At 42.6% G+C, this 27,798-nt stretch overlaps 3 protein-coding genes across 4 annotated transcripts in view; 2 read left to right on the top strand and 1 right to left on the bottom strand.

The window, feature by feature from the left end:
• Positions 1-2,228: 2,228 nt before the first annotated feature.
• On the bottom strand, positions 2,229-6,275 carry csrp1a (cysteine and glycine-rich protein 1a). Of its 2 annotated transcripts, XM_028993324.1 has the most exons (6): positions 6,117-6,275; positions 5,402-5,511; positions 4,654-4,822; positions 3,808-3,937; positions 3,471-3,564; positions 3,169-3,372 (listed from the first exon to the last, which is right to left on the bottom strand). In XM_028993324.1, the coding sequence occupies exons 2-6, from the start codon at positions 5,508-5,510 to the stop codon at positions 3,296-3,298; spliced, it is 579 nt and encodes a 192-aa protein (XP_028849157.1). In that variant the 5' UTR covers position 5,511; positions 6,117-6,275; the 3' UTR covers positions 3,169-3,295. The 2 variants fall into 2 exon arrangements, with proteins under 2 accessions (XP_028849158.1, XP_028849157.1); XM_028993325.1 differs by lacking the exon at positions 6,117-6,275 and having other exon boundaries at positions 2,229-3,372; positions 5,371-5,502.
• Positions 6,276-11,536: 5,261 nt separating this feature from the next.
• LOC114798052 (uncharacterized) lies at positions 11,537-18,629 on the top strand. The gene is made up of 3 exons (XM_028993417.1): positions 11,537-11,648; positions 17,038-17,859; positions 18,530-18,629. Exons 1-3 carry the CDS (start codon positions 11,608-11,610, stop codon positions 18,627-18,629), a joined length of 963 nt encoding a protein of 320 aa, XP_028849250.1. The 5' UTR covers positions 11,537-11,607.
• Positions 18,630-24,438: 5,809 nt separating this feature from the next.
• Positions 24,439-27,798, top strand: part of LOC114798157 (neuron navigator 1-like) — a 59,884-nt gene continuing 56,524 nt past the window's right edge. Inside the window, exon 1 of the mRNA XM_028993603.1 lies at positions 24,439-25,499. Coding sequence (XP_028849436.1) covers positions 24,743-25,499 — 757 coding nt within the window. The 5' untranslated portion in view covers positions 24,439-24,742. The remainder of the gene's footprint in view (positions 25,500-27,798) is intronic.

A 27,798-nucleotide genomic window follows, 5' to 3' on the forward strand; every position in this document is an offset into this window, starting at 1 on the left:
CTGGACTGGACATGCTGTTACTCATGGTTCATAAACATCATCCGGCACAGTCACAGTTCCACCACTCAGATGAAAAGCGTCCTCCTCAATCTTCATGACAAATCTCCAGCTGGGCGAACTGCGGAGAAGAAACTCTGAGGACTGCCGATTGGCCTTCTATGTCATCAACACTTCAACCAGCTCTTCACTACATGAAAATTGCGAACATTACATCAAATTATTTCACTGGTGCATTCTCCTTCGTGTGTGTATCGAACGACACATGTGTATCCTGGCCACTTAAAAGCGCTTTGTTCAAGCTGTTGGTGTATGAATGAGGTCACCTCTGCTTCATCTGCTCTGCTTTTCTCCAGGGAATGGAGGCTCGGATTAATGCAGTGCATTTCTTCCAGCAATAACAGGATCGCTTTGTAAAGCCATTTAAAAAAAAAAAAAAGCTCAATTACTGCCTCCATTTTCATTTGAAAAGTGCAGTACAGGTCTAAATAAATTCTTACACCAGAGAAACAGATTTCAACAAACGAAGACCAATTAAGCAATTTATGTTCTTCTGAATGTCATACAGATACACATAACTTGCCTGAGCAATAAGCCTGGTGTGTGAGTTACTTAATTTTTGCATGACAGTAAACGTCCGTTTAAATCATTTGGCAGATCCTTTTTTATCTAAAGAGCCTTTTATTTAAAAAAAAAAAAAAAAGTCTAGCAAAGTCTAGCTAAATAAACAAGGATGTCAGTTGAGACAGGGGTAAAAATTCTGATTTATTAGGCTTTTAGTGTTTAACTAGTCAGTCGTACCAAAACTACATTTTCATGTCACTCATATTTTTATCCTTAACTGTTTCTACTAAAAAGAAATGAATACGGAATTATTTTACTGCTGTTTGCCATTGTCACGAATGGAAATTAAAACCACAGTCTATCATACACCAAAAAACTCACAGTCCACTGAAAAAAGAAAACTTAAAAACTGAATGCGTGTGAATCAGTCACACGCAATATTTTGGCATTGCCGTAATGAGAATTAATCAACAGACAGCAGGTTTGTTTGGTTTGTTCACATTTTAAGTGATTATGAAGGAATGGGTCGCCATCGGTCAGGATTTGGCCCAGAGGTTGATTGACAGCATGCCAGGGCGAATTGCAGAGGTCTAGAAAAAAAGCTGCAAATATTGACTCTTACAACATAAACTTGATGTAATTGTGGATAAAAGCCTTTGGAACTGCTTGTAATTATACTTCAACACACCACAGAAACATCTGAAAAAAGACCTATGAACACTGAAGCAGCAAATTTACTGAAAAACAATTTTCGTGTCATTCTCAGAACTGTTGGCTGCGTCTGAATGTATAGATATTACGTGACCCTCACGGCCCTCTCGGAGGTCCACACAGTGCCGTCCTTGCGTGCACCCGAAGTCCGCCTCCTTCCCGTCGGTGGTCACGCGCTGCAGCCATGTTCATCATGCTGGATGTCCAATAAGACCCAGGGCGATGTTAACTTGGACAAACAGGGTTTATCTGTGAACAGCCCTTCTCCTTTTTACAGGGCCGAGGCTGCGCCCCCTAATGGCTTTAGAGAGCAAAATAATTAAGTGAAAGTGAAGTGATTGTGAAACACTGCGGCAGGCGCATGGGGAGCAGCGTGTGGGGACGGTGGCACCTCAGTGGCACCTTGGCAGATTGGGATTCAAACCCGCAACCTTCCGATTATGGGGCGGCTTCCTTAACCGCTAGGCCACCACTGCCACACTGTGAAGATCAAATGATGGCTAGACTGTTTTGCTCTAACAAAAGAAAACTAGCGCACCAGAGACAGGGTCATAAGCGGCCAAGACAGAACCCGTAGAAGAGCTACAGTAGCTCAGATTGTTGAGAAAGCTCCTGCAGCTTCGCTCAAATGTTACCTGTAGCACCTGCTTCCGGAGAAACTTTGTTGTGTTTCACTATGCACTGAAATGACAATAAAGCCCAGCTTAAACTTGAGTTAAGTCACCCTATCTTGTCCAGAGCAATGCACAGTCAGAAGTTACAGGGACAGTCCCACTGGAGACACTCAGGGATAAGTCTCTTGCTTTGGAGGGGCAGAGTCACAACAAGAATTGTTAATGCATAAAATTTCAAACTGCAGAAAATGAATAGTGAATTACATTGAAACATAGAAAATCTGTGATGTGAACTTTCAAACTCCTTCTTGGAGTTCCAGATTAAACGCACAAAAAGAGACGTTTTTCATAGCTAAAAGCATAATTTAATATTAATTAATAACACCCACAGATAACATCAATATATTGTTTAAAATACAGATTTAACACTGTCATTATACATTACTGGAAATTGATTGGGTTATTAGTATTGTCTCAGTGATGTGTTTATCTTAGACAGTCTGGCATATATGCTTGTCAAGTTTCTGGCCAAAAAAAACTGAAAATGGTACACAGTCTTTCATATTTTTAATATGCTCAGCCTGCATTGTCTAATTTAAATAATTATTTAGTATTTAGTTTTTTGTGTTTTTCCTCTTAGTTTGGACTGGGATTACTGCGATTTACATCGGGGCATAAACAGAAATTTAATTGCTGGATTGCACGTCATTTTTGATTAAGCCAAACGTTGTCATTAAAATGTTTTTTTAAACAGTGAATTCTTAAAATGTTTAACAATAAGACTATGTATTGTGTTCTCACATATACAATCTCACACATAAAATCAGTTTACTTAGAGTCATTAATAATCATAAATTGATAGTATTTTTTCAAGAATATATATTTTCTTATTTTAAATTGACTCATTTTTTTAGTGTAAAAAAAAAAAAAAAAAAAAGTGTAGTAGATACTTTAAATACTTGAGTGACAGATAATTAGATCTTAACTGTCTGAAATGTTGAATTTCTTTCAGTTAACTTTAAATGCATTCTCTTCATAGATTTTTTTTTCTTGATAACTCTCTTATGCATGCATGAATAAAGTCCATCTGAAATGCCTTTCAAATGGCATAGCAAAGACAAATACTGTATATAACTGAGTACAACAAATGCATTACCTTTACATGTACATTACTGTATTATGAACTATGGAATACACAGTCATGCCATTACACAACCATGCCAGCTATAGAATGACCCAGTAACATAAATAGCATGATTATCCAAATGCAATGCAAATTTCATACAGTTTTAATATATTTTTTTATTTATCTTATACTCATTTAATACTTATTGAATGAGATATGAAAGAAGTGATTCTTGCTAAAGGGTACTGAAGGGTTGGTCCATGTAGTGAGTCCTTGTGCACCTTTACTGTGCATGTGCCAATGCTCCTGCACCCTGTCCATAGCCAAAACCTTTGGGACCAAAATTCTTTGCATAGCATCCTGAAAATACACACATGATAAATATTATATTATAAACTTATTTCAGGATGCAAGTGAAAGACTGCACAGCCATATCTTGTAAAACAAATATTTTCTACCTTTGCAGTAAATTTCACCATCCTTGTCTGCTAGGGTTGTAGACTCAAGACCTTTCCCACACTTTGCACAACGAAAGCAGCCCTTGTGCCAAGCCTACAGGAAAACATAAATCACATCATGCAAGGTTTCAACACTTGTCTTAGGCCCTAGTTGTGATCTGAGCTTTTAAGCTAGAAAGCAGAGTAGAAAAGGCAAAAACTACCTTAAGGTAAATTTAAAGGTAAAAGTTCCTTTTGGTGAATTGGAGACAAAGAAAAAATATCTTCTCTTCTGTGCTGACGATCATATCGTAATGTTCTAGAATTAATTACTCAAATTTGATTGAATTGGCCTTACACTTCCAGCTCCTATGACCTTCTCAGCCGCATAGACCGCTTTGCTACAGCGTGGGCATGTATCCGAGCCTCCAAACTTTTGGGCAAATTTGGATGGGTTGGGGTTGTTGGTTGGTTGGTGTGCAGGATTTCTAAGAAGAAATACAGAAATTTATATTTCTAATAACAGTTTGTCTACATAAATGATATGCCTCTTAATATAGGACAGCATTTCCCATCACACTTAACTAAACCGATAACTGACATACAATAATCATTACAAAATACCTCAGAAACACAGCCTAATGCTAAAACAGCCTAATGTTAAAACTTCTTTAAGGTAGAGACGTTTCATTCTGCATCCACAGAACTGTGTCAATCTGAGGGAAGTTGGCTTGTGACCAAAAATTTTTCCTCCAGGTTGGTTTCACCTCACTCCCGCCCTGAATAGGCTCGTTCAGTGAAACAAAGGCGGGGCAGCCCCACCCTGGCAGCTCCTCCTGCTCCCATTAAGTGGGTCGTTAAGTGTTGGCAACTTGGTGGACGTGTGAATTGAGAACAGAGGTGGAGGCCTCAGACGTAACTGCAACCTATAATGGTGCCCTTTCATCCATTCCCCCAAAAATCAGGCCCAATTCACATGTGTGGCGTTTGGCCACACTCTACGAGCTGCCAGGGCGGGGCTGTCAAATCCACCCACCCCCCCTCCCCTTGTTTCACTTAACAAGCCTATTCAAGGTGGGAGTGAGGTGAAACCAACCTGGAGGATAAATTTGCGGTCACAAGCTAATGCTAAAATGTTTATTGTTAAACCATATTCTAATCAACATAGTAAAGTCATTAATATTCAGGCTTCCTGGTAACTTACTCTTCAGGTTTGATGCCCAGAGACTCTCCTCTATCCATACTTAGAGTTCCGGCTCCAGCCCCGTACCCGTAGCCTTTTGGCCCGTACTTTTTGCCATAGCAGGCTTTGCAGTAAATCTCATCTTCATGAACCGCCACTGTTGTGCTGTCCAGGTTCTTTCTGCAGACCACTAAAGCAAAGTGCAAATTAATCAGCAAATATAAAGACAATATAAAGCCCTACTTACACTCACGTTTACATGGAATTAGTGTTCTTATTTAAACCATTGCCTCCCTCACTCTCGTGTAGCTGGTTTGCGTCCCCGCATTACGGCCTCGCCTTGTGTATTTCTTCATTAAAACTTAATTAAGTAATGTCTCTTCGTGCCTCATGCATTCACTCCAGTGTGACAGGGCTTCTGCTCCAAACACTGATTACAGATCAGTGTTGCTAAGGGCAATGGGGGAAGAGGGAGGGGTCTGGAATATGGGCCGAGCATTATCCCGCTTATAAATCTCCAAACATCCTTTACTCATTATGGTAGGACAAAGCCAATGTTAATTACTGTAAGAATTATTTTTGTTGAATATGACAAATATTTATATTGCTTATATGATGAAACATATACAGCATAACACAGCTGCATATTTAAGCAAAATGGAGTTCCTTTCTGACAGTTTATGACAAATTTAAAAACAGGCAATATTAGGTAAGGAGTTTTGAATATTTGTCAAGTACATTTATAAATGCCTTGCAGGGTCTCACTCACTGCACAAAAAACAGCTCCGGTGGAAGCTCCTCCCATCACATTGCACTTCCTCCGCAAAGTATACCGTTTTCTGGCAGCAGCCACACTTGCTTCCTCCCCCAAATGGCATTCTGACAACCAAAAAAGAAAACAATGCACGCATAAACAGACGAGGGGTGAGGGGTTTCTCGGCACCCATTCACAAACATAGCTGTATGTTGTAACACCTTCTCATGAATATGGGTAAAGGGTGAGCTGACCATAAAAGGCAAAAATGCACTCAATTTTGCCGAATTCTGGGTACATTCCATCATGCTTCAGTCATGTCCAAACTAAACAGTTTCGAACGGCCTTAGGTTTCAGGACAGTGTGGATTTACTCGATGCGTCGTGTTTATAGGTGCAGAGATAAGAGTCGACTGAGTCGCCTTCCTGCTTCCAACTCTTAAAGACGTGGCAGCGTTAGCTAGAAATACAAGTTTCCAGCTGCCAGCATCCAATCACCTGATGTCACTAAAGACAGATTGAAAACTCTACCTGTTCAGAGACCGAGATGAACATTTAAATTGCAGAAAGCACGCAGAAAACATGATCATACTCTTCTAATGTTGTTAAATTCAAAGAATCTCAAGCAAGAATCTCCCCTGTTTTCAGTCAGAGGTAAAAAAAAAAAAAAAAACAGTGTAAGCCACAGTTTGCCGGTTACCTGCATGAGAATCCCAGGCGCCCCTGCTTACCTGTGACGGTTGTTCTGGCTCAGCGGGTGAGGGACTTGGCCCAGGTTAAGCCGGAGACAGGTCTGGTTCGGAAAAGCTCCTGCCGTGGTGTGGGCTTCCTGAGCTGAGACCGTTTGAACACTCCTCACTGGGGCAAGGGTGTGGCTCAGGGCCACATAAGTTCAGAGAAAGAGTGGAAGAGGGTGGAGGAAGTGAGTAAGTGCTGGTGGTGAAACTTTAAAGAAACATTGCCCCTGAAATCCGCAGCTGCCCCCTGTTGGCTATCTATTCAAGATGACTTTCACACAGTGAAAATAAAACAGCAGCATCTAACTTTTCTTAAATTATTTTGTCTCTTGCTTTTTATAGCAATTATTTTTCTCTTTTAGTTTCATTTCAGATTTTCTTTTTCAAGTTCATTTGCGTGCAAGAAAATTGTCCTCTTTCACAGACACAAAGTAATTGTGGTTGACTCTGACTACACTGACCTTCTCACCATGATGCTTGACTACACTTTGAAAGGCCAAAGAAAATTACTTGCTGACTGACCACTCATGTGGAGGGACAGGAAATGAATTCTGCCACAGCTCCATTATGTTCAGCATGTATTCGAGGCGATTAAGGGGAACGCCAGGACGGGCCCAGGTCTACTCCAGTCAAATGTAGCTATTATGATAGGTGGGCACCATCGTTGTTAATCGATTCAGAGTAAAGCCATGTGGGTGAAGGAGAGAGGAGGCGCAAGCGTTCGACATTCAAAGTAAATGCTAACTTTTAAAAAATGAAAACCCTACAGAAAGCAAACTCTGAAAACAACCAGTAACTAGAATGCAATAGGACAAATGTGCCTTGTAAAGGTGACTGATCAGGATCCAAAAATCAGAAGCTGGGTGAGCTTATTGGCATCACATTAAGTATGAATGTGACTCCACTGGGCGGATCTCGCAAATGTCAACTGTATACGGCTAAGATGCGATTATTTAAACTACAAATGAAAACTGTTCTGCCTCTAAATGTAACACAATATGTTGCTGCATTAATATTAGTAGTCAAGTAGAACATTGCAAAATGGAATAATAAAATACAATTATAATTTTTTTTTGCAGATGTGCATTTAATTGAATTAACTTGGTGCCAGTTTAGGCTACTGTTTTTAAAGTTTTACACATGGCTGAAAACGAAGGACGCAATCACTCAATTCACTGAGAAAGGGATTTCAATGAAAGAGTAGTAACATGTATTTCTACATTAAAACTTAATTAAGTAATGTCTCTTCATGCCTCATGCATTCACTCCAGTGTGACAGGGCTACAAATACTTACAAAGTATGCATCCAGTATAGAAGTTATTAACCTCACAAGCCATTTTTTATATCCAGTGTAACCAAATTACTCTGCTAGTTAGATGGCCACAGGTTTTCATGTATGCTTTTTTCAATGAGTCTTTGCATTCAGCCTTGAGATATATTTCTGCAATGATTCAAGTATGTCCACTTTTATGCAATCATCAAAAGTGATGTGAAAAAAATCTACTGTTCCTCATTCTAATACTGGCGATGGCCAGGAGGTGGCGCAGTCAGTCTGAATCATGAGCACACACCAGACAATTTCTACTGCACAAGGTCAGTCCCAATCACAAATAACACAAGGGGATGTTGAGAAAGCGGAAGTCCTAGAGGTACAAGTCTGCTGGGACTTCTGCTTTTTAGTAGCAAATGTGCTCAAATTTGACACCTCTGTCCTACTTCGGTAGAAGGGATCAGTGTAAGCAGGTATTATACTGCAGCTGTGGCCCTCGGTTCAGAGGAGACAGCCCTGCTGCGGAGCACACTGAGTTTTCGGCTCTGGGGAGGCAGCTGTGACCTGCTTTAGCCCCCGTCTGAGCGCCACTCTCCTGTGGGACAAGCGGGGCAAAACCTACATTATCTATGACATTTAAGGAGACACGAGACCTTCAGACTCCCCACCTTATAACTGTCCCATTTAACTGATTAAGCTGAAGCTTAATTTGGTTGAGCTTTATGACTTGCTGCGCCCCCCCCCACCCCATTTCCTTCATTCCACCCCCACCTCCTCTATCCTCCAGAACTGAGGTCCCCAGTAGGATGGCAGCATCTGAGTCATCCACGATAGCAAGGATGTGTGTGGGCCCCCTCCTCACAATGGCCTCGGGGTGACGCTGGCACAAGCACGCTATTGTGGTGGCGTCTGCCGGGGCTTTCCTTAGCACTAAAAGCAGATATGTTGGTTGGCGTACAAAGACACATAGGGATGGGGCCGGCTACTGACTTAAGCCCCCCCCGACACGTCTACATGCTGCACTCACCCCTAGATCATGTTTTTTTTTTTTCATGAAACCCCACTGTAACCATCCCCGGTCCACAGCCAGCAACAGATTCTTCATAGGCCCGCAGACACCATCACCGGCTAGAGCTCGAGCCTGACAAGACAACAAAGACAAGCGACCAGAAATGGCAACGACGATGACAAAAGAGGCAACGAGCTGTCCTGTAAGTGTGTGGTTGTTTCCTGTCCTTTTTTGCCACCGAGTATTTTTCCTCTTTGCAGCTGACACTAAAAGAGAAGCTCTGTAGTTATATCTAGTGTAGTCGGTGCATAATACATCTAGACTGTTGTGTTCGCGCTTCAGAGGAATTTAGAAAGAATATAATCCATAATAATATATAATATAATCCATAGAATATTCCTTCAGAGTGTCCTTTGGCTTCTGTAGTTTACACTGCATGCAAAGATACGCATTTTTCTTAAGTATTATTTCAAACCGTGTAATGTAAGTAACAAACTGAACCATTGCCGTGTAAAACGCTTGCAGGCCAGGCATTTTGCAGGCTGTCTGGGTTCCGTCAATCATCACAGGCATTTTGAACATTTGAGAATAATGCTTCTAAATCTATTCAACCACTTCTTACCACACAAGTCACTCAAGTGTTGTGAATGGGCAGAACACATTCCGCGAAAAGGCGACGGTAATAAAATAGACACTTTTTTCAGTGTTGCTAACTTGAGGCTCAGTGTCTGTCAGCAGCCTCAGTCGTCTTCTGTCCCCGAATCCTGGCTTCTGGTGCCGCTTTGTTGTCTCCAGCTGATTTGCTTCCTTGGGAGGTCAGAGGAAAGCACGTATGGATCCACGACTTATTAACACAATTCTTCATCGTCTCATAATTAATAAACCAGCCTCTCTGAGAACAAAGTGGAACGTGCTGCACTTTCTCAGTCACATTCCAAGAAGGCACTTAGTGTTGTTCTTAAATGCTTTTGTTTATGAATTTATTTTTTATTATTATAACTTTGTAATTATTTAATGTAGTTTCATGTTAATTTTTGCTTACCTAAAAATGAATATTTAATTACACATTATTTAATTATCTAATTGGTCTCTGTGGAATGCTTAGTTTTTGGTCACAATACTTGTGTAATGAATAATGAATATTTTGGCAGTGATGGACACCATGGTGACACCGTGAAACCTGCGCAATGATTAGCTACTTCCATAACTCGATATTACTGTAGCTTTTTGGAGCAGCATCAGTGTTGCCAGTGTAGAAACCGGACGTTTGCCGCTGTGCAGCAGTAGATGTGGCGAGCATCTGTGCAAAAGCCCAGCAGATGGTGACAGTTTGCTTTCCACCCGCCACAGCTGCACGTCTCATGTTGCGCGCGTTGTCCCCGCGAACAATGTTCCGTCTGTGAGCGAAGGGCCATGTTTGAAGGCAGGCCCACTGGGAGTTGTACAAACATTTTTTAACCCCTCAGTGGAAAAAAAGAATCTCTAATATTTGATTATTATGAGGCAATAGTTATCAGCACAAAGCAAGCGACAAACAAGGGATTTTACTTAAAAAAAAAAAAACAGAGACACAATGGCAAAGCCAAAGCCAGATCTGTCGTTGCGATTTACCTTGAGCCGTTGTCCAATGATCATATCATATGGCTGAGCCATTTATTTAGGTTCCAAATTCTGAGAACATGGGTTTATAAATTAATAAATTACTGGCCTGTATGAAAAGAGCATGACCCATTGCATTTAAGCGCTCGTCCATTAATGGCATTCAAAATCAATCTGTCCCAAGAGAGACGTTCCAAACTAATTAGTTCATCGCTTCATCTCTGACTGGTGCTCTGTGAAGCACTGTGCCTATTAGTCCAATATCATTAAAGCTTGACTCTTCATTACTGGAGCAAGCCCAGCATCCACCGGCACAGTCATGGTCCAGCGTGCATTTACATACATGGGCTAATTTCACTGGATTTAATATGACACGCTGTTTATTTTTATACTTGCAAGTGTGGTAAGAGTCCCATCCGGATTTGTAAGTGATGCAGAAAAACCAAGATGCACTTCAGCATTATGATGACAGTCCGGCATTGAATAAAATCCTCAGAGCAGTCCGATCAGAGCTGAGAGCTTTTGAAAATTCAAGCACTTTAGACCACTAAGCTAATGACCGCAGTCTTGTGTGACTGAAAAGAGCAGGTAGGACGAGTAGAACGAGCATGTACTCCACGCAGAAGGTGGCCCTACTTGACAAAGCTGCCTCCTTGTTTTTTTTTAGATAAAAAGGCCTTCTTGGGCTGCTGTGCTCAGCTTGTGTGATTGCCAGCCCATTCATTACACTGAGACTTTAGCGTGAGGGCTGGTGTTGGGATCGGCCACCACTGCAGCTGTGCCTCTCGTGTGTGTGGTGTGGGTGGGTTAACATCTTCTGTTGTCTTCAAATTCTGGCACGGGTTATGGTGATCCTCCTCACCACTGAAACACAGGCTCTCAAACAGCTACCCTTCATAATTTAGAACACAGAATAAAAATTTCAGGCAGTTTTTAACGATTGCAATTACCCGATATCTCTCTCTACTATGGAACAATAATTGCCCCCTTCTGGACAGTGATACACATCGGAGGAGCAGAAAGTGAACATTATCTTAGCAGGGAGTCGGGTGACATGCGGGATGCTGAACTTGCATCAGCACCAAGGCTCTAATTACCGTTTTGTACCAATGACAGAGATACTAAAGCCCGTCCTCTTCATGTCGGGATTCACCGTTCTCCTCATGACCCAATTAGCCTCTCTTTTTTAAAGATGGGTTAATATTTCAAACTGATCAGGAACTGAGCCAACAGGTCCATTTAGAGGGGAGAGAGAGGGAGAAAGGGAGGAGGGAAGAACGAGGGGGGGGGGGTGGGCTCAGACTGCAGGCAGACTGCGGCAGCAGGGAGTGACGTGAGAGAAGCAAGACGGATGACACGGAGGGTCCCCTCCAGGGCCGGCTGTCCGCTGTGGCATCGACTCGCGGAGTGGGGAGCAGGTGGGCACACCGCGGCCCGGGCGGGGAGGGGCGTCAGGCAGCACTGCAGGGGCTGAAGTTGAGCCGTGTTTGCGTTGTGGATCAGGGATCCTGATCACCTGACTCAGCGGCGGCTCAGGATGCATGAGTCAGTGCAGCGCTTGTTAAGGACCCACCGCGGGTGATCTCAGAGAGTCCCGTTTGTGCACATGCTGGGGACCGGGTCTACACTGCTGCTACCTTCCCCTGGGTGAGTCAATTATGTCTTCAAATTCCTTTAAATTCAAAATATTCAAATACACTCATTTCTGCTTCTAGTTGGAGATAGAGTCTAATAAAGTATAGTATATAGTTGAATAGTATTCAAGTGCAGCCACACTTTTTGTATTTGTCAGAATTGGAGTCAGAATTTCACTTGGAATGTGAACCGCTTGGCAGCAGAAGTGGAAACTATTGATAGGCCAGCACCATTGTTGCATTTTGTGAAAGCTTCCTGTATGTGCGTGTACTGTGCACCAATGGAACAGCTGGGCCAAGGATGCAACTGTAATCCAGGAAAAAACATTCCCATTGTGTGTGTGAGCGGAGCCGTTGGAAATCGCATCCTTTTTGCTCAGTTTGCCGCGCTGTGGCCAGGGGAGCTGAGGAAGAGCTGGTAGGACTGTCCCAGCTCTGTAGAGGTCATTCATTTTCATTTGACTGAGAACTTAAATATTTTTTTATGTAAACATAGTGAGCCAAGTGAAAAGCTGAACGCATGCTTCTTTTTTATACTTTTTCAGACCAGATTTGTAGAAATGGTGTATGACTGGTGTATGAGGGAATGCAATACGGCTGACATCCTAATTACAATATATAGAGTGGCGTTTCTGGGGCCTTTTGACACAGAAATAGAACGCTGAAGGCCATTTACATGGGTGGAACAGACGTGATGGTTGACAATGCCAATACCCAGAAAAAGTATTTGGAATATATTTGAATACTTTGACATGTAATTAATTATAATGTTTGGGAGTGATGGAATAGCCTTGACTATTCACCAGACACCCCACAAGGTTGGAGGTTGAAAGCACAATCCAGGGACACTGGCCTTGTAATAAGTGTTTGTAAGTTGAGTGTTAGCTGGATGAAAAGAATTGTTAATTAGGTTGAATTTGTATTAGACAGGAATGGATAGGAAGGTTCACAGTCCTGTGGTTTTGGGTTAGACTGCACTGGACCTGCCTGTTAATGATCTTCTCATGTGGTATGAAAGGCATTTGCAACCGGCCAGTTTCGGTGCACTGACCGACTGAGTGGGGAAGAGAGATTACAGTCATTAGCGCTTGACTAATTGGCAAGGTGGGCAGAGGGGAAAATAGAGGATGGTGAGAGTGGCACGAGGCAATAAAAACTTTCCCCACTGTTCTCGCTGGCTATGTTGAGTCATGCTAAAGTCACCAGCAGGTGTCAGCCTGAGGTCACGTAGGCTATTGCTCAGAGGAAGGCCGTTTCAGATAGGGTCAGGAAGAGGAAAAGCTAATGCTGCTGAAAGAGCCCACCCATGCTCTTCATTGTTTTGGGTGTGGTGACTCACTGGGGGGTTCACACTGTGGCCATCAGAGTTGTGTGTCAGAGCACAAATGCACTTTTCATTGATTCAGTGACTCATTGTGAATCACTCGTGATCAGCGGTATACTATTTTTATTAGAGCCTAAATGTATTGTATTCATTGAATTTAGTTGCATAATAAACCTAAACAGAGATATGGAATAGTGATGGTAGGATATTTTGATGTCCATTGAAACTACTAATTCTTTCACATGCTTAGTTCACTTTGATAATAATTTCAAATGTTCAGTAAACAATTTTAAACACAGAAATACGTTTAATTAAAAAAACACATTAAATTTTGGCAATTTATATGAAAATAAACATATTAACAAAACTTGTGGCTCAGGACATTTTGGTTCTTCACCTGTAGATGTCAGCCTTCTGCAGCGAACTACAGTGCAGCACATATGACACTCACATGAGAAGTCTTGCATAATACAGACGGTTTGGCCTGCACCCATTTGCAGCTGCCTCCAATAAAAACTATTTATTCTGTGATGTGATGGCGGCTAAACATGTAATTTACCTCTGATTCACATTCATTCCTGTTTTCCAGTGTAAAGGTGAGAATCTCTGCCTCTGCCCACACCCCATTCTGTTAGTCACACCACCAGAGTCTACAAAAAAATATGACACCATGGGATGTCATGGGGAAAAAAAAACGTCTGGCAGTGATTTATCGCGAGGTCACGGTACGGAGATGCATTCATGTAAACACTACCCTCCTCTTCACCTTGACAATATCAGATCCTCTCTCTGTTGGGTGGTTCAGGGACAGTGGCCACAGGGTCCATGATGAACATGACAGAGGTACCAGCGCGCATGAAACCGAAACGGCTCAGAAAACATCCCTCGTATTTTCTCTTTATCAAACTGGTTTTCATTAAGGATAAACAGATACAGTGTTGATGGGGCAGGTTTCCATGCACATGGAAACATGTATTGTTTCTTTGGAGAACTCCTTTCTGTGCAGTGGATGAGGATGATTGTAGTATCTAGTACTAGATAAGTGTTGAAGAAGAGCTCAGTTTCACACATGTGGGGCAGTGGTGGCCTAGCTGTTAAGGAAGTGGCCCCATAATTAAAAGGTTGCCGGTTCAAATCCCGATCGGCCAAGGTGCCACTGAGGTGCGACTGAGCAAAGCACCGTCCCCACATGCTGCTCCCCGGGCGCCTGTCATGGCTGCCCACTGCTCACTAAGGGTGATGGGTTAAATGCAGAGGACACATCTAACTGTATGCACCGTGTGCTGTGCTGCTATGTATCATAAGTGACAATCATTTCACTTCAAAGTTATTTTATGATAGACATTCTATACATTATGTGCTAGATATCTCATACACAAAAGTTTGGATGCACCCTACTATGTGGAGGTTATGGAGACAAAGATGCGGCAAGTTTGAAGAATCCAATGCAAGAATCATATTAAGTATTTGTTGTATCAGGAGGAAGTGAAGTATGTTTGATGAATTTGCTTTTTCAGAATCGCCTCTTTTTACCTTCATGACTGCTTTATTCTTTATTGTCATCATCAAAAGCCGCTTAATGAGATGTTCATTAACATGAGTGAAGGATGAGAAAGTGTTCAGCATAAATCTTCAGGACTGTTGGAAACCGTCCCAATCGTCTAATTTAAGATGGTGGAGACGAGAAAAGAGAGTGAAATACTGCCATCACAGCAAAAGCTTCCTGGTTTTAAATATTTTTTTACGTTATTTGCTCATATGTATTATTTTTCATTCCTGTGTCTTCAGTTTTGTTCAATAATGTAAAATGCAAGACCCATAAATGAGTTGATGCATCCAATCTTCTGACAGATAGTGTGTGAGTCAGGCTGTTTTTAATGTGTCAGAACTGCTGATCCTTCCCCTCCCAGTTCCCAATTTCATCTCCTTCATCTCATCTTCTCACTTTACCCACAAAACCAATGTTCTCTAACAGCTCTTCATAGACACACACGCACACAAACAGCCAAACACTCACACACATGCAGACATAGTCACACCCTGCTTACCACTGAGACATCTGCCTGGCTTGTGAAGGAATGAACACTTGAGAGAGAGAGACACAGCATTACGGGTGAGGAGATTTGCTGGTGTGTGTTTTACGCCTGGTTGCTGTAGAAACGTGTTGCTTGAAACTTTATGACCTTGAGGAAAGACAAGACGTGTCATTATGGTCTGTCTTTGCAGATATATAAAGAGATGCCTGTCCTTAGACCCAGGAGTTTTTGTGTACTTTTACGTCATTTGACAGCTTAGACTGAACTTGCTAACGGACATATGTGGAGTATTCCTTTAATACTCCACATAATATTGTTAATGTTCTCAAATTTCTAACCTATTTAGTAATCACATGTTTTAAATCGGAAACAGTTGTTCGTTTTTTGATTAGCAGAATATAATTTTATCATAAGCAGCATGATTTTAAAGACGTTTTCTCTACTGACTGGCTGTCTGGGTCTGGCAGAAGGTCCCCAGAGAGGCAAAACTGCATTATATGGAAATTCGTAAGCTACCTCAGAAGAATTCTCAGTATTTATTATTATTGGCCATTGCTCGTGTGTTCTAACAATGGGAAAAATGGTATTGAATGGTATTCAATCTTAGAGCATCTGCAATCGCCTTAACATCAAATTTTCATGCATATTATGAACTCTGTGAGCAAAAAACATACAGGAAGCTGCATGCATGTTGTCTTTTTTTGGCCGTTCGGATTCTGTGTGCCAGCTCTTTGTGTGCCATTCATCAGCTGAGGAGGTGGATGGTAAATCGGACTCATGTGACCCTGGGCACGATGTTGAGATCCCAGCGGTTTCTATTTTACATCGAAATGGAATCATGTGTGGAATTCCTTGTGATCTGCCTCAGGGGCAGAAGCAAAAGGACTTGACCACACAAGTTTAACTTTGTTGTGTTCCACCACAACAACAAGCTTATTTACGTGTTTAGGGTTTTGCGTTTAAAGCAGAACGTGGACTTGGCTCGATCTGTTTCTATATTCCACACACTGGAACACAAATAAACTTCAGTGAAAGTGGGTCTCGTTTTCATTTTTCAGTCCTTGTGGCTTCTTTCGAGTCTCCTTAGCCAGGCAGCAGATGTCCACGACAGTGTCCAGCACGTGTGTGGTCTGTCACGATGGGCTGCGCCACTGGCATCGCTCCACATGTGCTTAGGAAATATTAACAATGACCTTACATTCTTCCATTATCTTGGGTTGGTGAATGGCGGTGAATACACATGAAAACACACGCTGTTGCCATGGGGAAAAGGAGGGAGGCAAATCTTGGATATATATCAGTGTGTAGTGCAGTCATTTCTGAGGATCCTGTGATTTAATAAATAAAAAAGTTTAACAGCGAGAACTTCAAATCAATTAATTATAAGTTTACAAAGTTTACCCATGGCAACCCTCAGCAAAAAAACCTTCACAGGATTTTGTGCATCCCGCAATGCAAATTAATCTTAGTCAAATGATGCTTAAGTCTCATTTGGCTTGACATCAGCAAAAAAGCCTTAAGGGTCTCTCCAGGAGATTTCCCAGATTTGCTCAAACTCCTTTAGTTCCTTTGGTCTGAATCCTGGCTGATGAGAAAAGATCTAAAAAAAAAAAAACGGTTCTATTTATTAGTGAAAGCTAAAAAAACCCTAACCATCCTCCTGTGTCAGAATGTGTCATGCCACTCGGTTGCGGAAGTGCGGAGGCGCACATGCTCAACAGTCTGAACAAGAACATATTTATTAACAGAAAACAAGAATGGCACTATGGCCTAAACTCAAAAGAAGAAACAATGAAACAAAGGTGATGTTTACCAGGAACTGAAGAAAAAAACACAGTGTCCACATTAATGCAGGAACAGGAAGTGATGGAGAAACATCTAAAAGGTTCTAATCAGTCACAAAGGTGATTAGAACCCTTGTGTGTCTGTGACTGGCTGGTCCAGGGCTAGTCCAGGGCTGCCTTTGGCGTCACAGAAAGTATTTTGTATATAAGCTACACGTGTGATGTACATGGTCTCACAATTCTTCTGTTATATTTCAGAGTGCGAAGTAGGCAGCTGCTTGGCGCCATGAGTGAAGGTGGTAGTGTACAGGCAATGCCTCGGGCCCAGTCTGGGATTCCTCTGCCAAGGAGCAAGCTCCCTTCTCCGAAACCAAGTCCAAAACGTGTGAGCAGTGGGTTGCCCCGTCCCACACAAATACCTGCTGGCCGATCAACCAACACCTGCCCCTCAAGGGACCTTCTAAGAGATTCCTGCATTAGGACCCCGAAGCAAGTGCAGAGAGGGGGCCTTCCTGTTCCTCACGTCTCATTCAGGGCCCACTTCCAGTCTCAGGGATCTCGCTCAGCCTTCAGCAGCCCCCAAGTTCGTAGGAAGGAGTCACCTCGGTCCAAGGACACCCTTGATGTCGGCAAAGCCAGCAGCTTAGAGGTGCCAAGGTCCAATATCAACAAGAACTTCCTAAGTGGCAACCTCAGGCCACAGCTGAAGAAGATGGACAGTAAATTTAACTTGAACTCCCGTAATAACAGATTTGATGACAATGCCTTGGGGACGCATCAAAGCAGTGTGGCTTTGTCCTTCCGCAAATTCAGCAACGGCAACCTGCAGCCCCCAACCACGTATTCTGGAAACACAGAGAATAACAGAGGTGAGGTTTTCAAAAACAGGCTACTGGTGAAGCAGAGCGCCTCCTGCAGTTGTTCAGACGAGGAGATGTACACCCCTGAGGACCTCAGCCCAATTCTTCCCTTACCTGAGAGCCAAGCATGCCTGGACATTGAGGAAGCTCTGAGTGTGGACCTGCTGAAGGAAAAACAGTTGAGAGTTAACATGGCTGCCATAGCCCCATTCAGATACAGGTTAGTGTGTTTTTTTTGCCTGATATTTTTGATAATCTGATGCATGATAATACAATATAATTTATAACACACAATATAAGACTTCCAGGGTCCTGCAGGGACAAGTCTTGACCAAGCATTGAACGATGGGTGCTTCAAAAAATGGCTTAAATTGTGTAGTCCCTCAATTGGCACTAGAGGGCGATAGTGAATCTCATTAAAGCTAAAATGAACACAAAGAGGTGGGAGAATTGGATCAAAGTACTGTACATCATGTACATCAGAATGGTAATCAAGCCTCTGTCATATAGATCGCTCAACCCTTATGAGACATTATGTTCCTGTGCTCCAAAATGCATTGTCTCTCCTTCCTTGCCCTGTGTCTTTCGACCAGTGGACCGGTCGTGCGTGCACATTTGAGACAGGACTTTTAAAGTAGTGCCACTCCCCATGCCTAGCAGGCTTTGAGGACTATGAGGAGGAATGAAAGACTCCTCTGGCCAGAGCTGTGCCAGATTACACGCTCTGGTGGCTGGGCTCGGCAGCCAGTAGGCATCAACTCATCAAGCCCGGCTTTTTAAGACCCCGTGCCATGCAGACATGAAATCGAATGCACAATAGACGTCCCACTTTTTTGAAGGTTAGAGCAGAATGCCAACGTGCAACTCCTTCGGTCTTCTGTGTGCCACAGATTGCAGATCGGAGAGGACGTCTGCCTCATGGATGATTTCAGTGACTGCTCCCCTGGCTCTGTGGAGGTGTGCTGTGAAGATTTCTCAGTGGGTGAGTAGCAACTTCCTCAGCCTCATTTCTGTTTATTTTTAGTGTACCACAGCTCTGATGAACTGAACAAACGTGTGTCATTATGATATAATGTTAACATTTTGATGTATTCATCTCAATAAATGTGTGGATGAGAAAATTACTTGAGCTGAAAGGCCTATGTGTGGCCCATGTCTTATATCTCAAATAGGTTTTTCTTTACTTGTACTTCGTTGTCGCAGCTAAATTAATACTGGTAAGCATACACACACACTCACACACACACACACACACACACACACACACTCAAAACATGCATTTTCTTCAGCTATATATATGTATACACTACTTAGATTATAATTAAAGTAGTAAATAAAAAGGATGTCTGACCGGTTTTGAGGGCATAGGCCACACATAGGATTGTCTGCCTGATTTCTTTTATCTATCCAGTTTCTATTCTAGTATGTCTTCCTTTTGTGGGTGGCTGTTCAAACACATTACAGAGAGATAGGCAGATAAAAGAAGGCTTCACGTCTCTCTGAAAAGGGGGACTGGACATACTGTTGTCAGTGCAAAACCTGACTGATCAGCCGAACCTCTCTGAGAGCTCTCTTAGCACAGCTCTGAAACATCATAAACATCCACGCCTTTTCTGTTACGTTTCTTTTTGAATGCATGCATTTTAAAAAACGAGAGGACTGTAGATTCAAGATTACCCTCTGGACACAAAAGACTAAAGTCAATTTACAAAATATCCACTTGTACGAAAAAAATTCAATTTAAAAATAGCAGCATATTTTTCAAGGGCATTTAGTGTCATATGTGTCCCCAGGCAACTACAGCATTCATTTCTGAAATGGTGTCTGACATTACTAATTACCCACCGCCACCTCCCACTGCTCGTCCATACAGCAATTATAGTGTATGTGATATAAGGCCAGCCACGAGTTTAGACCATTTGAGGTCGATAGTTTAAAGTAACCACCGAGCTTTTCTTTTTGGGGTGAAAATATATTACTTTACTAGAATATTAATGAGAATATGACTTTTTTTTCATGTCAGACTGTCAGTGTCACTCAGTGTCGCATGGGGGAAACCCTTACGTGCCTTATGCTGTGGAGTAAAGCTCTGAACAGGTTCATGACACATGTGGTTAGATCTCTGCAGACTGACGTTCAGCTGCAGCTGGTATTGAATGTGTTTGTTCCCACCGTGGTGCAACCCAAGGGCCTAATAAGCTTTTCAAAACACTGATTAATGGTCTTCACGGTTTCCAGGCATTGTGCAAAATGAAGTGAAATGGAAGACACTTGCCCCAGTCTCACTTCCACAGCCGATCAGATTTAGATGCAAAGTGTATTCATATATTTAATGAAGCATATTTACAAATCAGGAAATCTGTGAAAAGTTTGAGTGTGTATTTGGATTTAAAAACATGTTTATATCATAATTTTTGGAGAACAGAATACAATATAATGGAGTATTTCCCAATATGGTTCTCCTACCAGCTAGCCAAGGCAACTTTTTTTTCCCACTGAGCCCAAATGGTTTGTATTTCTTCAACATCCTTGGAGGCCAGTCATACATGAATTTTTCGCTTGGATCCGCAGTGACAAACCTGGCAATATTCCTTCCAACACAGCTGTGTCCCAAACACCACCCGACAACCTCCTTCCCCCCACCGTCCTCCATTAATCCCTTCGGCATAGAATGGGCACCAGATGTGTGAGAAAAATGAAGTATTAGGCATCCACAGATGCCTCCTCTTTCCTCGGTGGGATCAAGGTTGCGAGGGGATATTGATTGTACATGATGAAATAAAATGCAAAAGGCTTACACAAATTGTAATTACCTTGAGCCACCTGATCACAAAAAACATGTCTGAGACGATTTGAAATGTATTCTTCAAGAGTCCTGTGTCCGAGATGTAATAAGTAATTTGACTGACCAGAGCATCACTGAGCAATTTATACACTGTGGTACAAAAAAAAATCTACTTTAAGGAGAAATATTTGGTCAAATGTCTAACTGCTTCTCACATCTGGACACTGCATGTTTTTCTCCTCTTTTCAGAAAAAATTCTCAAGCTGTTTGGGATTGAATGAGGAAAGATTGTGCTCAGAGGGCTCTTTTCTGGAAGCTCCTTTTTGTTTTTGGGCCATTATGAAGTGCCGGTTGCCTCTTGATTGACCGTCCTGACAGACATTCTGTCCCCAAGTCCCAGGTCACTTGCAACCGCCATGATTTCTTAATGTAATTTCTCAAGGTTTGAAGGATTTCTTCTCTAGGTTCTTGTTGGGCCTTAACATCTGTATTTATGCTTGAAGTCTGGCAATGCTGCCTAAGTTCATTGCACTTACCACTACTGCGCAGTCTTCATCAATCTGTTAATGTGGGAACAGGCACAAACACCCTGTAGACAATTGAAATCATCCAACTTTTTATTGAGCCATCAATCTTTTGAACTGAACAGGGACCATGGCTAACAGCGATTCGTCTATCCCTCCAAAAGGAACACGCTAATCTTTGTTAGTCTAATCAAATTCCCGGCTAAAGGTCAGGAGAACTAACAGGGGCCTGCAACTCAGAGCGAGAAAGATTACATCCGCCTATCATGTCATCGGCATAGGGAAGTGCAGTAATGGCGCATGCTGCAGAATAGATCGCTTCCTCATCGCTCTCCATACCTGCTATGAGGGGTAATTAGCCTGTGATCTGTGATCGGTCTGCCAGAAACCCGAGAAATGGAGTGTGGGGCTCAGCCATGTGTAAGCTCTTTGTGGGGCGGTGTGTGCTGCTGGAGCAAGGCCCAGTGGTCTTAAATACATTCACCGTGGTCTTAGTGTATCTGCTCTATTGGAAAAAAAGAGAGACGATCCCGCTAATTTCATGACCAACATCTTTCTGTTAGATACTTAGCCATCACAACACAGGACAAGTTTCGCAATGCATCTTAACCCACAGGGCAAAAACGTCTCCTCTGTATGGACTCGCTCCAGATACTATAGTTTAAACAAGGGGTTTAGGGGGAAAATATTATATATACAGTAATTTGACCAAATTACCACAAACTTTTAATGAAACATATTAGAAGAGAAACTCTTTGTGGAATCTTTGTGGAATTAGCCTGGGGAGAGTATGAGATGCTTGAAAGTGAGGGACTGGTAATAAAAGCAAATAGCACCTTTGTGTAAAATGGCTACGTTTATAAGGGGGCTAACAATAGGCTCTTGTTAAGGTGTAAGATCTTTGTTTAGAAAGGTAGTGCCAGCAATCTGCAGCTCACAGAATTAAAGATGTTCCCAGACTCTCAGATCATTTTAAAGAAATTACAAATAATGTAGCTTGTGAAAAGCATTAGCCAGTCACCATTGAACCACAAAAAAGATAGCAATGTCATAGGAAAGAATGAACACTAGCATGGCAGTAGCTGAAGAGAAACTTTTAAAATGCAAAACACAATATCTTGCCCATTTTAAAGAATTGGGTTTATAATCCAGTTAGATTGCTTAAAACAATCCACTCAGTGGTTTGTGAGAAGGGCAAATAAATTCCAGGTGAGAGAATGTGTAAAAATACAACTATGATAAGTACATTCACTGATTGTAACAAATGTATGAGCAGTTCTATAATTTTGTTAAAAATCATTTGTAGGGGACAAATGTGAGTAAACTGCAAAGTTGGATTTGTTATTGAGGTTTAAGTGCCATCTCAACAATATGCAAGTATGTAGAGAGACGAAACTGCGAAGCTCAGATCAGATTGTGCAGCATAATAGCACAAAATGACAAGACATGGAATAGTGACAACGAACGGCTTTTAAAAAATTCATCAGACACACCATTCTGTCACTTCTTTTGCCTTTGTGCTTTATTTTCCCAGTGGCAAAATGATGAAGTGATATTATTCACCCTCCAAATGACCAAGACATGAGCACTTTAAGACTGTTGGCCTTCCGGAGAACAAACTCTCATTGCTCAGATCATATTATTCCTGTTTTTTTTGGCAACCAACTCGAGAGCTGACAGTGATGAGATAATTAAGCACTTGTTATAGTGGCGTCTCAAAGTAGAGCCCTTATTATCATTCATGTTCTGAATCATATATGGCCTGGCTTATTGCATAGCTTGCATTGAAGTACATTATGCTTTGTATTGATTAGAGTTCCACTGTTAATTTAAGATCAGTCATTGGTCACATGGACAAACAGTTCAAGCTCAGACCCTAATCCATACTTATTCGATTCACTTCAACACAAAACAGAGGATCTATACATCTTTAAATGTCAGTAGGATCATTCAAATGGATTACAAAGCCTTACAGTGAAATATATGTCTGCAAATGCATGGATATACAGTACTGAGGCCTTTCCAGTCGCCCAGAGTAAGCATCTGGGTAAGCAGCAATTTACAGATGAGTCAACGGCAAGACTCATGAGAGTCAACCCTGTTGGGTGACGTGGAGGCCTGAGGTCTGAGTCTCCCGTCTTGAAGGGTCCATAGAGCCGCGGTGACGGAGGTGCGAACAAACAAGCAACTGTTTACACCCGACCTTCCCCTGCACAACACCAGCCTTGTGCAGGATCGCCTGAATTTTATTTCGCGGTGTGACGTTAATGTCTCCATGGGGACGAGCTGAGGGCTAACATGCTGGTAGGGATCTGTACAACCCCATAAATCTTCGTGACTGCTGGGGGTTCACTACATAGCACCCTTCCTGTTCAGAAGTGCTTTTAGCTTTTCAATGAGCCATACATACATCACAATTAAGGAAATCATTTAAATATACAACTGTTAAAGAGAGTGAATTATAGTCAAGCAATTCACAGAATTTAGTAAAATCTTATGTTTGGCCCTGTAGGCGGTGTCCTCAGTCCCCATGCTATATCAGTTCGTTTTTTAATACTGGTCTCCATATTAACTGCAGCAGTCAACACAAAAAGTCTTTTGTGCAACAGGAAATGTTTTCTGCTTAGTGTGCAAACTGTCAGAGAGTTTTAATAGTTTTTAGCAGTTTCAGTCTATGGCATTTTGCAATACTAACATGAACCCTTTTTAAAGGAAACCTTTTTTTCTGTACTTTGTTTAGTCATTCAACACTAAGCAGGATATCTGAAATTTTGGGCACTGATCCATCCCCAAAATGTACATTATAGACTTCTAGAGGAACTCTTTGAGGAGTTTGAAGTGACTGACCGCTCAAGGAATGTCCGTACACCCTAAAAAAGACGTGGGAGCTCCTCCAAGGCTGCCAAATTCATGTGACATTTCATATTTCATGGCTGTTGCAATAACATAAAGAATGATACTGACAAAATCGTATATATTTAGCTTTTTCTTCATGGAAATCCTCTTGTCACATGACTTTGTGAACATAAACCTAGAAATAAGGTGTAATTGGCTTGTATGGTATAATGGGATTGCAACGGTATTTGTACTTAATCATGGCTTTAGTTTTTTTTAATGATATATTATAATTAAATTACACTTGTTTCTAGAATATACTATTACTAGTCTGTTGGAAACCCACTGCTTTCTGCCCACTTATCAGCTCAGCCTTGACCATGAGTCAGATCAGCCACACAGAAAATTCGGAGAGCGATGACAAACAATATCCGCTTTTTAGCGCAGTCTGGTAATTTATCCTGACCCCTTAAGCTTCACACTGTGTGTGCTGGGGAGTCGTGTGGCATCTTTAAGGTGGGTGTATGTGAAAAGAGAGAGAGGGCGCGAGCGAGCGAGAGAGAAGGGGGAGGGAACGAGACTGAATGAGCTCGGGGGAGTAGGGGGAGGGATTGTTTCTGTGTCTGTTCTGTCATTTGGCTGCTGTGAGAGTCAGCGGCAGGAGGCTGCGCTGAAGACAGGAGAGAAAGGGAACTGGAGAGAGAGGGAGGGAGAGACCAGGCACCACAGACGCTGCAGCAGCCAACAGACTGTGGCTGATAGAGAGCCATTTACCTGCAGGATTACCTTAGAAAATGTGACATCTGCTCCCATCTCTTGGAAATCATTGATGGGTTTTCATTTTGGGTTTAAAAGGAAGGAGGTGGAAAGGACAGACGGGGAGGACACAGTGTTGGTGGATATTTCTGTTTCCTCCTCACTGACTCACTGATGCTCTTAAATGGTTCCATGCAGGAGGAATGCTTGGGGGTAGCCCTGACAGCGGAGAAGTAGACCTCAAGGCTGTTCACGCAGAGGCTGGCGGAGGTCAGACCACGGGCAACCAGGAGGAACCAAGGGGACCCAGCGGCATGGCTGCCAAAAAGAGCAGGTCCGGCTTGCCCCAGAGTACACCTAGAGCTGAGCTCAAGGTTCATCGGGGCGGTAACTCCGAGGGGCGGCTGCCTGTCCCCACCAACCTGCGGAAACAGAAGTCCCTGACTAATCTGTGTGTCCTGACTGACTCGGAGAAAAAGATGCACCTCTACCAGCCCAAGTGGTCTGATGACATGGCCAAGCCTGCTCCTGTGTACATCAAATCCGGCAAGCCCAAAGAAGGAGGGAGTTCGGGTCGGGTTGGGAATGGCCCTCTGTCACGGAACCTCTCCAAGTCCGAACACTCCCTTCTCCAATGCAAGGCCAAACCGTTTAGCCCCCTGGCTGCCCCTGCCAACCTGGCTAAGCCCAGCCGAATACCTCGGGGTCCCTATGCCGAGGTCAAGCCCATCAGCAAGATGCAAGAGTCGGTAGAAGACACCAAATCTGACGACGAGATACTGTCCAGTAAGGCCAAGGTCAACGGGAAGAAGTCAGCGACCAGTCCATCTGGGGCCACCACCGCTAAAAGCAAAGGACACGAAGAGGAGGATGCAGAAAAGCCCTTCTTGAAGGTGGACCCCGAACTTGTGGTCACGGTTCTGGGTGATCTGGAGCAGCTGCTGTTCAGCCAAGTGCTGGGTGAGTAAACCACATGTTTCATGCCTAAAATACGAATCATGGCTGCCTGCTTGATGCCACTATAGGCTACATGGCTAAACGCATCCCTATAGCTGTAGAAATATTCCCTCCAGGCATTCACGCTGTCATCGTCTCATCAGCCCCCTTACAGCTACCGCTACGATGTGCTCCTTTCCCCCCAGCCACAGTTATGCTAAACAGATACCATCTGTTTTCCTGTCTTTCCTCTTAAACTGATTGATCAAGCCATTTTTTGGGGCATCTTTCTTTGTTTACATTGCAGGCCCATGTCGGACAGCTGTCTAGAAAGTGGTAGAAACCACTGTGCCATCTACAGGGGTAGGGAAAAGCCATGCATTAATGCATGAGGACGTGCTTAAGCTTCATAGCATGTCCACACAACTGCAGTGAATTCAACCAAACAGAGCTGCAGTCCAACAATTTATGGAACGATAATTTCTGAATTTAGTGTAAAGGCAGTTTAGAAAAATGGACACATACCCCTTAGACTGTATGAAAAAGAATTAAGCCTGCCAGCTTCTCTAAAAATATACAAGGGAATTTCAAACCAGGTTCATTTCGTGGTGGGCAACATATTTAGCCTTCCCTCTGATTCCATTGATCTCGGGGGCGATTGACAGATGGTCCCCTCCCTTTTTCTCTCCGCCACCCCAGGGAAGGCAGGCAGAATAATGGGAGGGTCGCACTGTTGCCAGGGGTCATTCAGCAGGTACTTGACAGTGTGTTTGTTTTGTTTACATTTGGTGCAGACTGGCACACTGTAGAATAATTTATATATATCAACTTATGTCACATCTCTTTCTCACCCTGCCGCCCAGAGCCTACTCTATAATGCCGTCACCCAGGAAACATTGTCTTTTTTATATTTCATCCAGCCATTTTTGCAGTGCAGTGAGAGGTGACGGCTATGTGCACCTGACCGTGGCGCGCTATCAGATTCTGGTTACAGCTCTGAGAACAGTAACTGGGAAGCACAGATATGAGGAAATGAAATTCTGTTCATTTTCTCAAGCCTGCCCCCCCTTCCAACCTTCAAGCCGAGCCTGCGGTGACCTTGTGACACCGTACCTTTGTTCTGACAGCCAGGAGGTTTACTGGGGGAAGGGGGATATCTGTAAATAATATTGCATGTCACACAGCAGCTGGCTTTAAATGATATTTCCTTGTCAGTTGCTGAGCACTGAAGTTATTGTCCTCCTCTGCCATATCAGTTCTAAAAGGAATTCTTCTTTGCCTCCAGTTGAACCACAGGAGAGGATGGATGGCTTAGAATGAAACAAATAGAAGCATTAGATATTAAAAATCTAAAAGAAATAATTATAATTTATTGTAACAATAATTTGCTTTTCATATTGTTGTCAGTTCTTCGTCAAAATGCATTAATTGGGTCAATGGTTCTGTGGCTCATTCAGGTTGAACAGACATGTGTCTAATCACCTTCCTGTTGACTGGCCACAACATTAAAACCAGTGACAGGTTGAAATGGGCACGGGCCCATTTCAAGGTGTGGGATATACTGTATTATGAAGATGATGTCCTGAAAGCAGGACACATGTGTAAGGATCAAAGTCAGACACCACATTGTGCTGCTAGCTGACATGATCAACAGGTGAGGTCTATTGGGGTGTTCAGAAATGAACATTGAAGCAATGAGAAGGTCTGGGGAGCTCAAGGCTCATAGAGCTAAGGTTAGTCACATCTTAAATTGCTACCTTACTGCTCGTCAGAATACTCTGTGAAGGAGATCCACTGTGGTCAACATGACTTTGCTGACCCTTGGCCATTCATATTTTAAAATATTCTTTTCCAATTTTTTCTCATGAAATCATCATACAGTGAAACACATCAAAACTTTACGAAGACTCTCCCACATTGTAATAAAAAATGGCATACAGGCATTGTGCACAAAGTCCTCCAAACCACAGAGAATTCTGCTGACACAGTGTGCCCTTAAAAGAGGTAAACATTAGACTGAATATTGAGCCGGCACTAATGGAAAAGGCGTTAACCCCAGCATGTTTGAGAAATGCTTAGGAAACTCGATTTGACAGATGCTTCTTAATGTGTGTGCCTTGCTAAGAATTTTTTTAATTCCTTGAGAGCGTTGTCCTTTACTTCGGTTCAGAGGTTTGGATTATAAGATTATAAATTCTTGAGGATGTTGAATGACAGTTCGGTGAATAACTGAGGTTAAAGTTGTCTGTGTGAGATTTTGCATTACAATTGTAAGCTGAACATGACCATTGCATTTAACCCAGATTTCTAGTCATGTCTCTTG

This window comes from Denticeps clupeoides, chromosome 10, assembly GCF_900700375.1.
Source record: "Denticeps clupeoides chromosome 10, fDenClu1.1, whole genome shotgun sequence".
In the NCBI taxonomy this organism is placed as follows: Eukaryota; Metazoa; Chordata; class Actinopteri; order Clupeiformes; family Denticipitidae; genus Denticeps; species Denticeps clupeoides.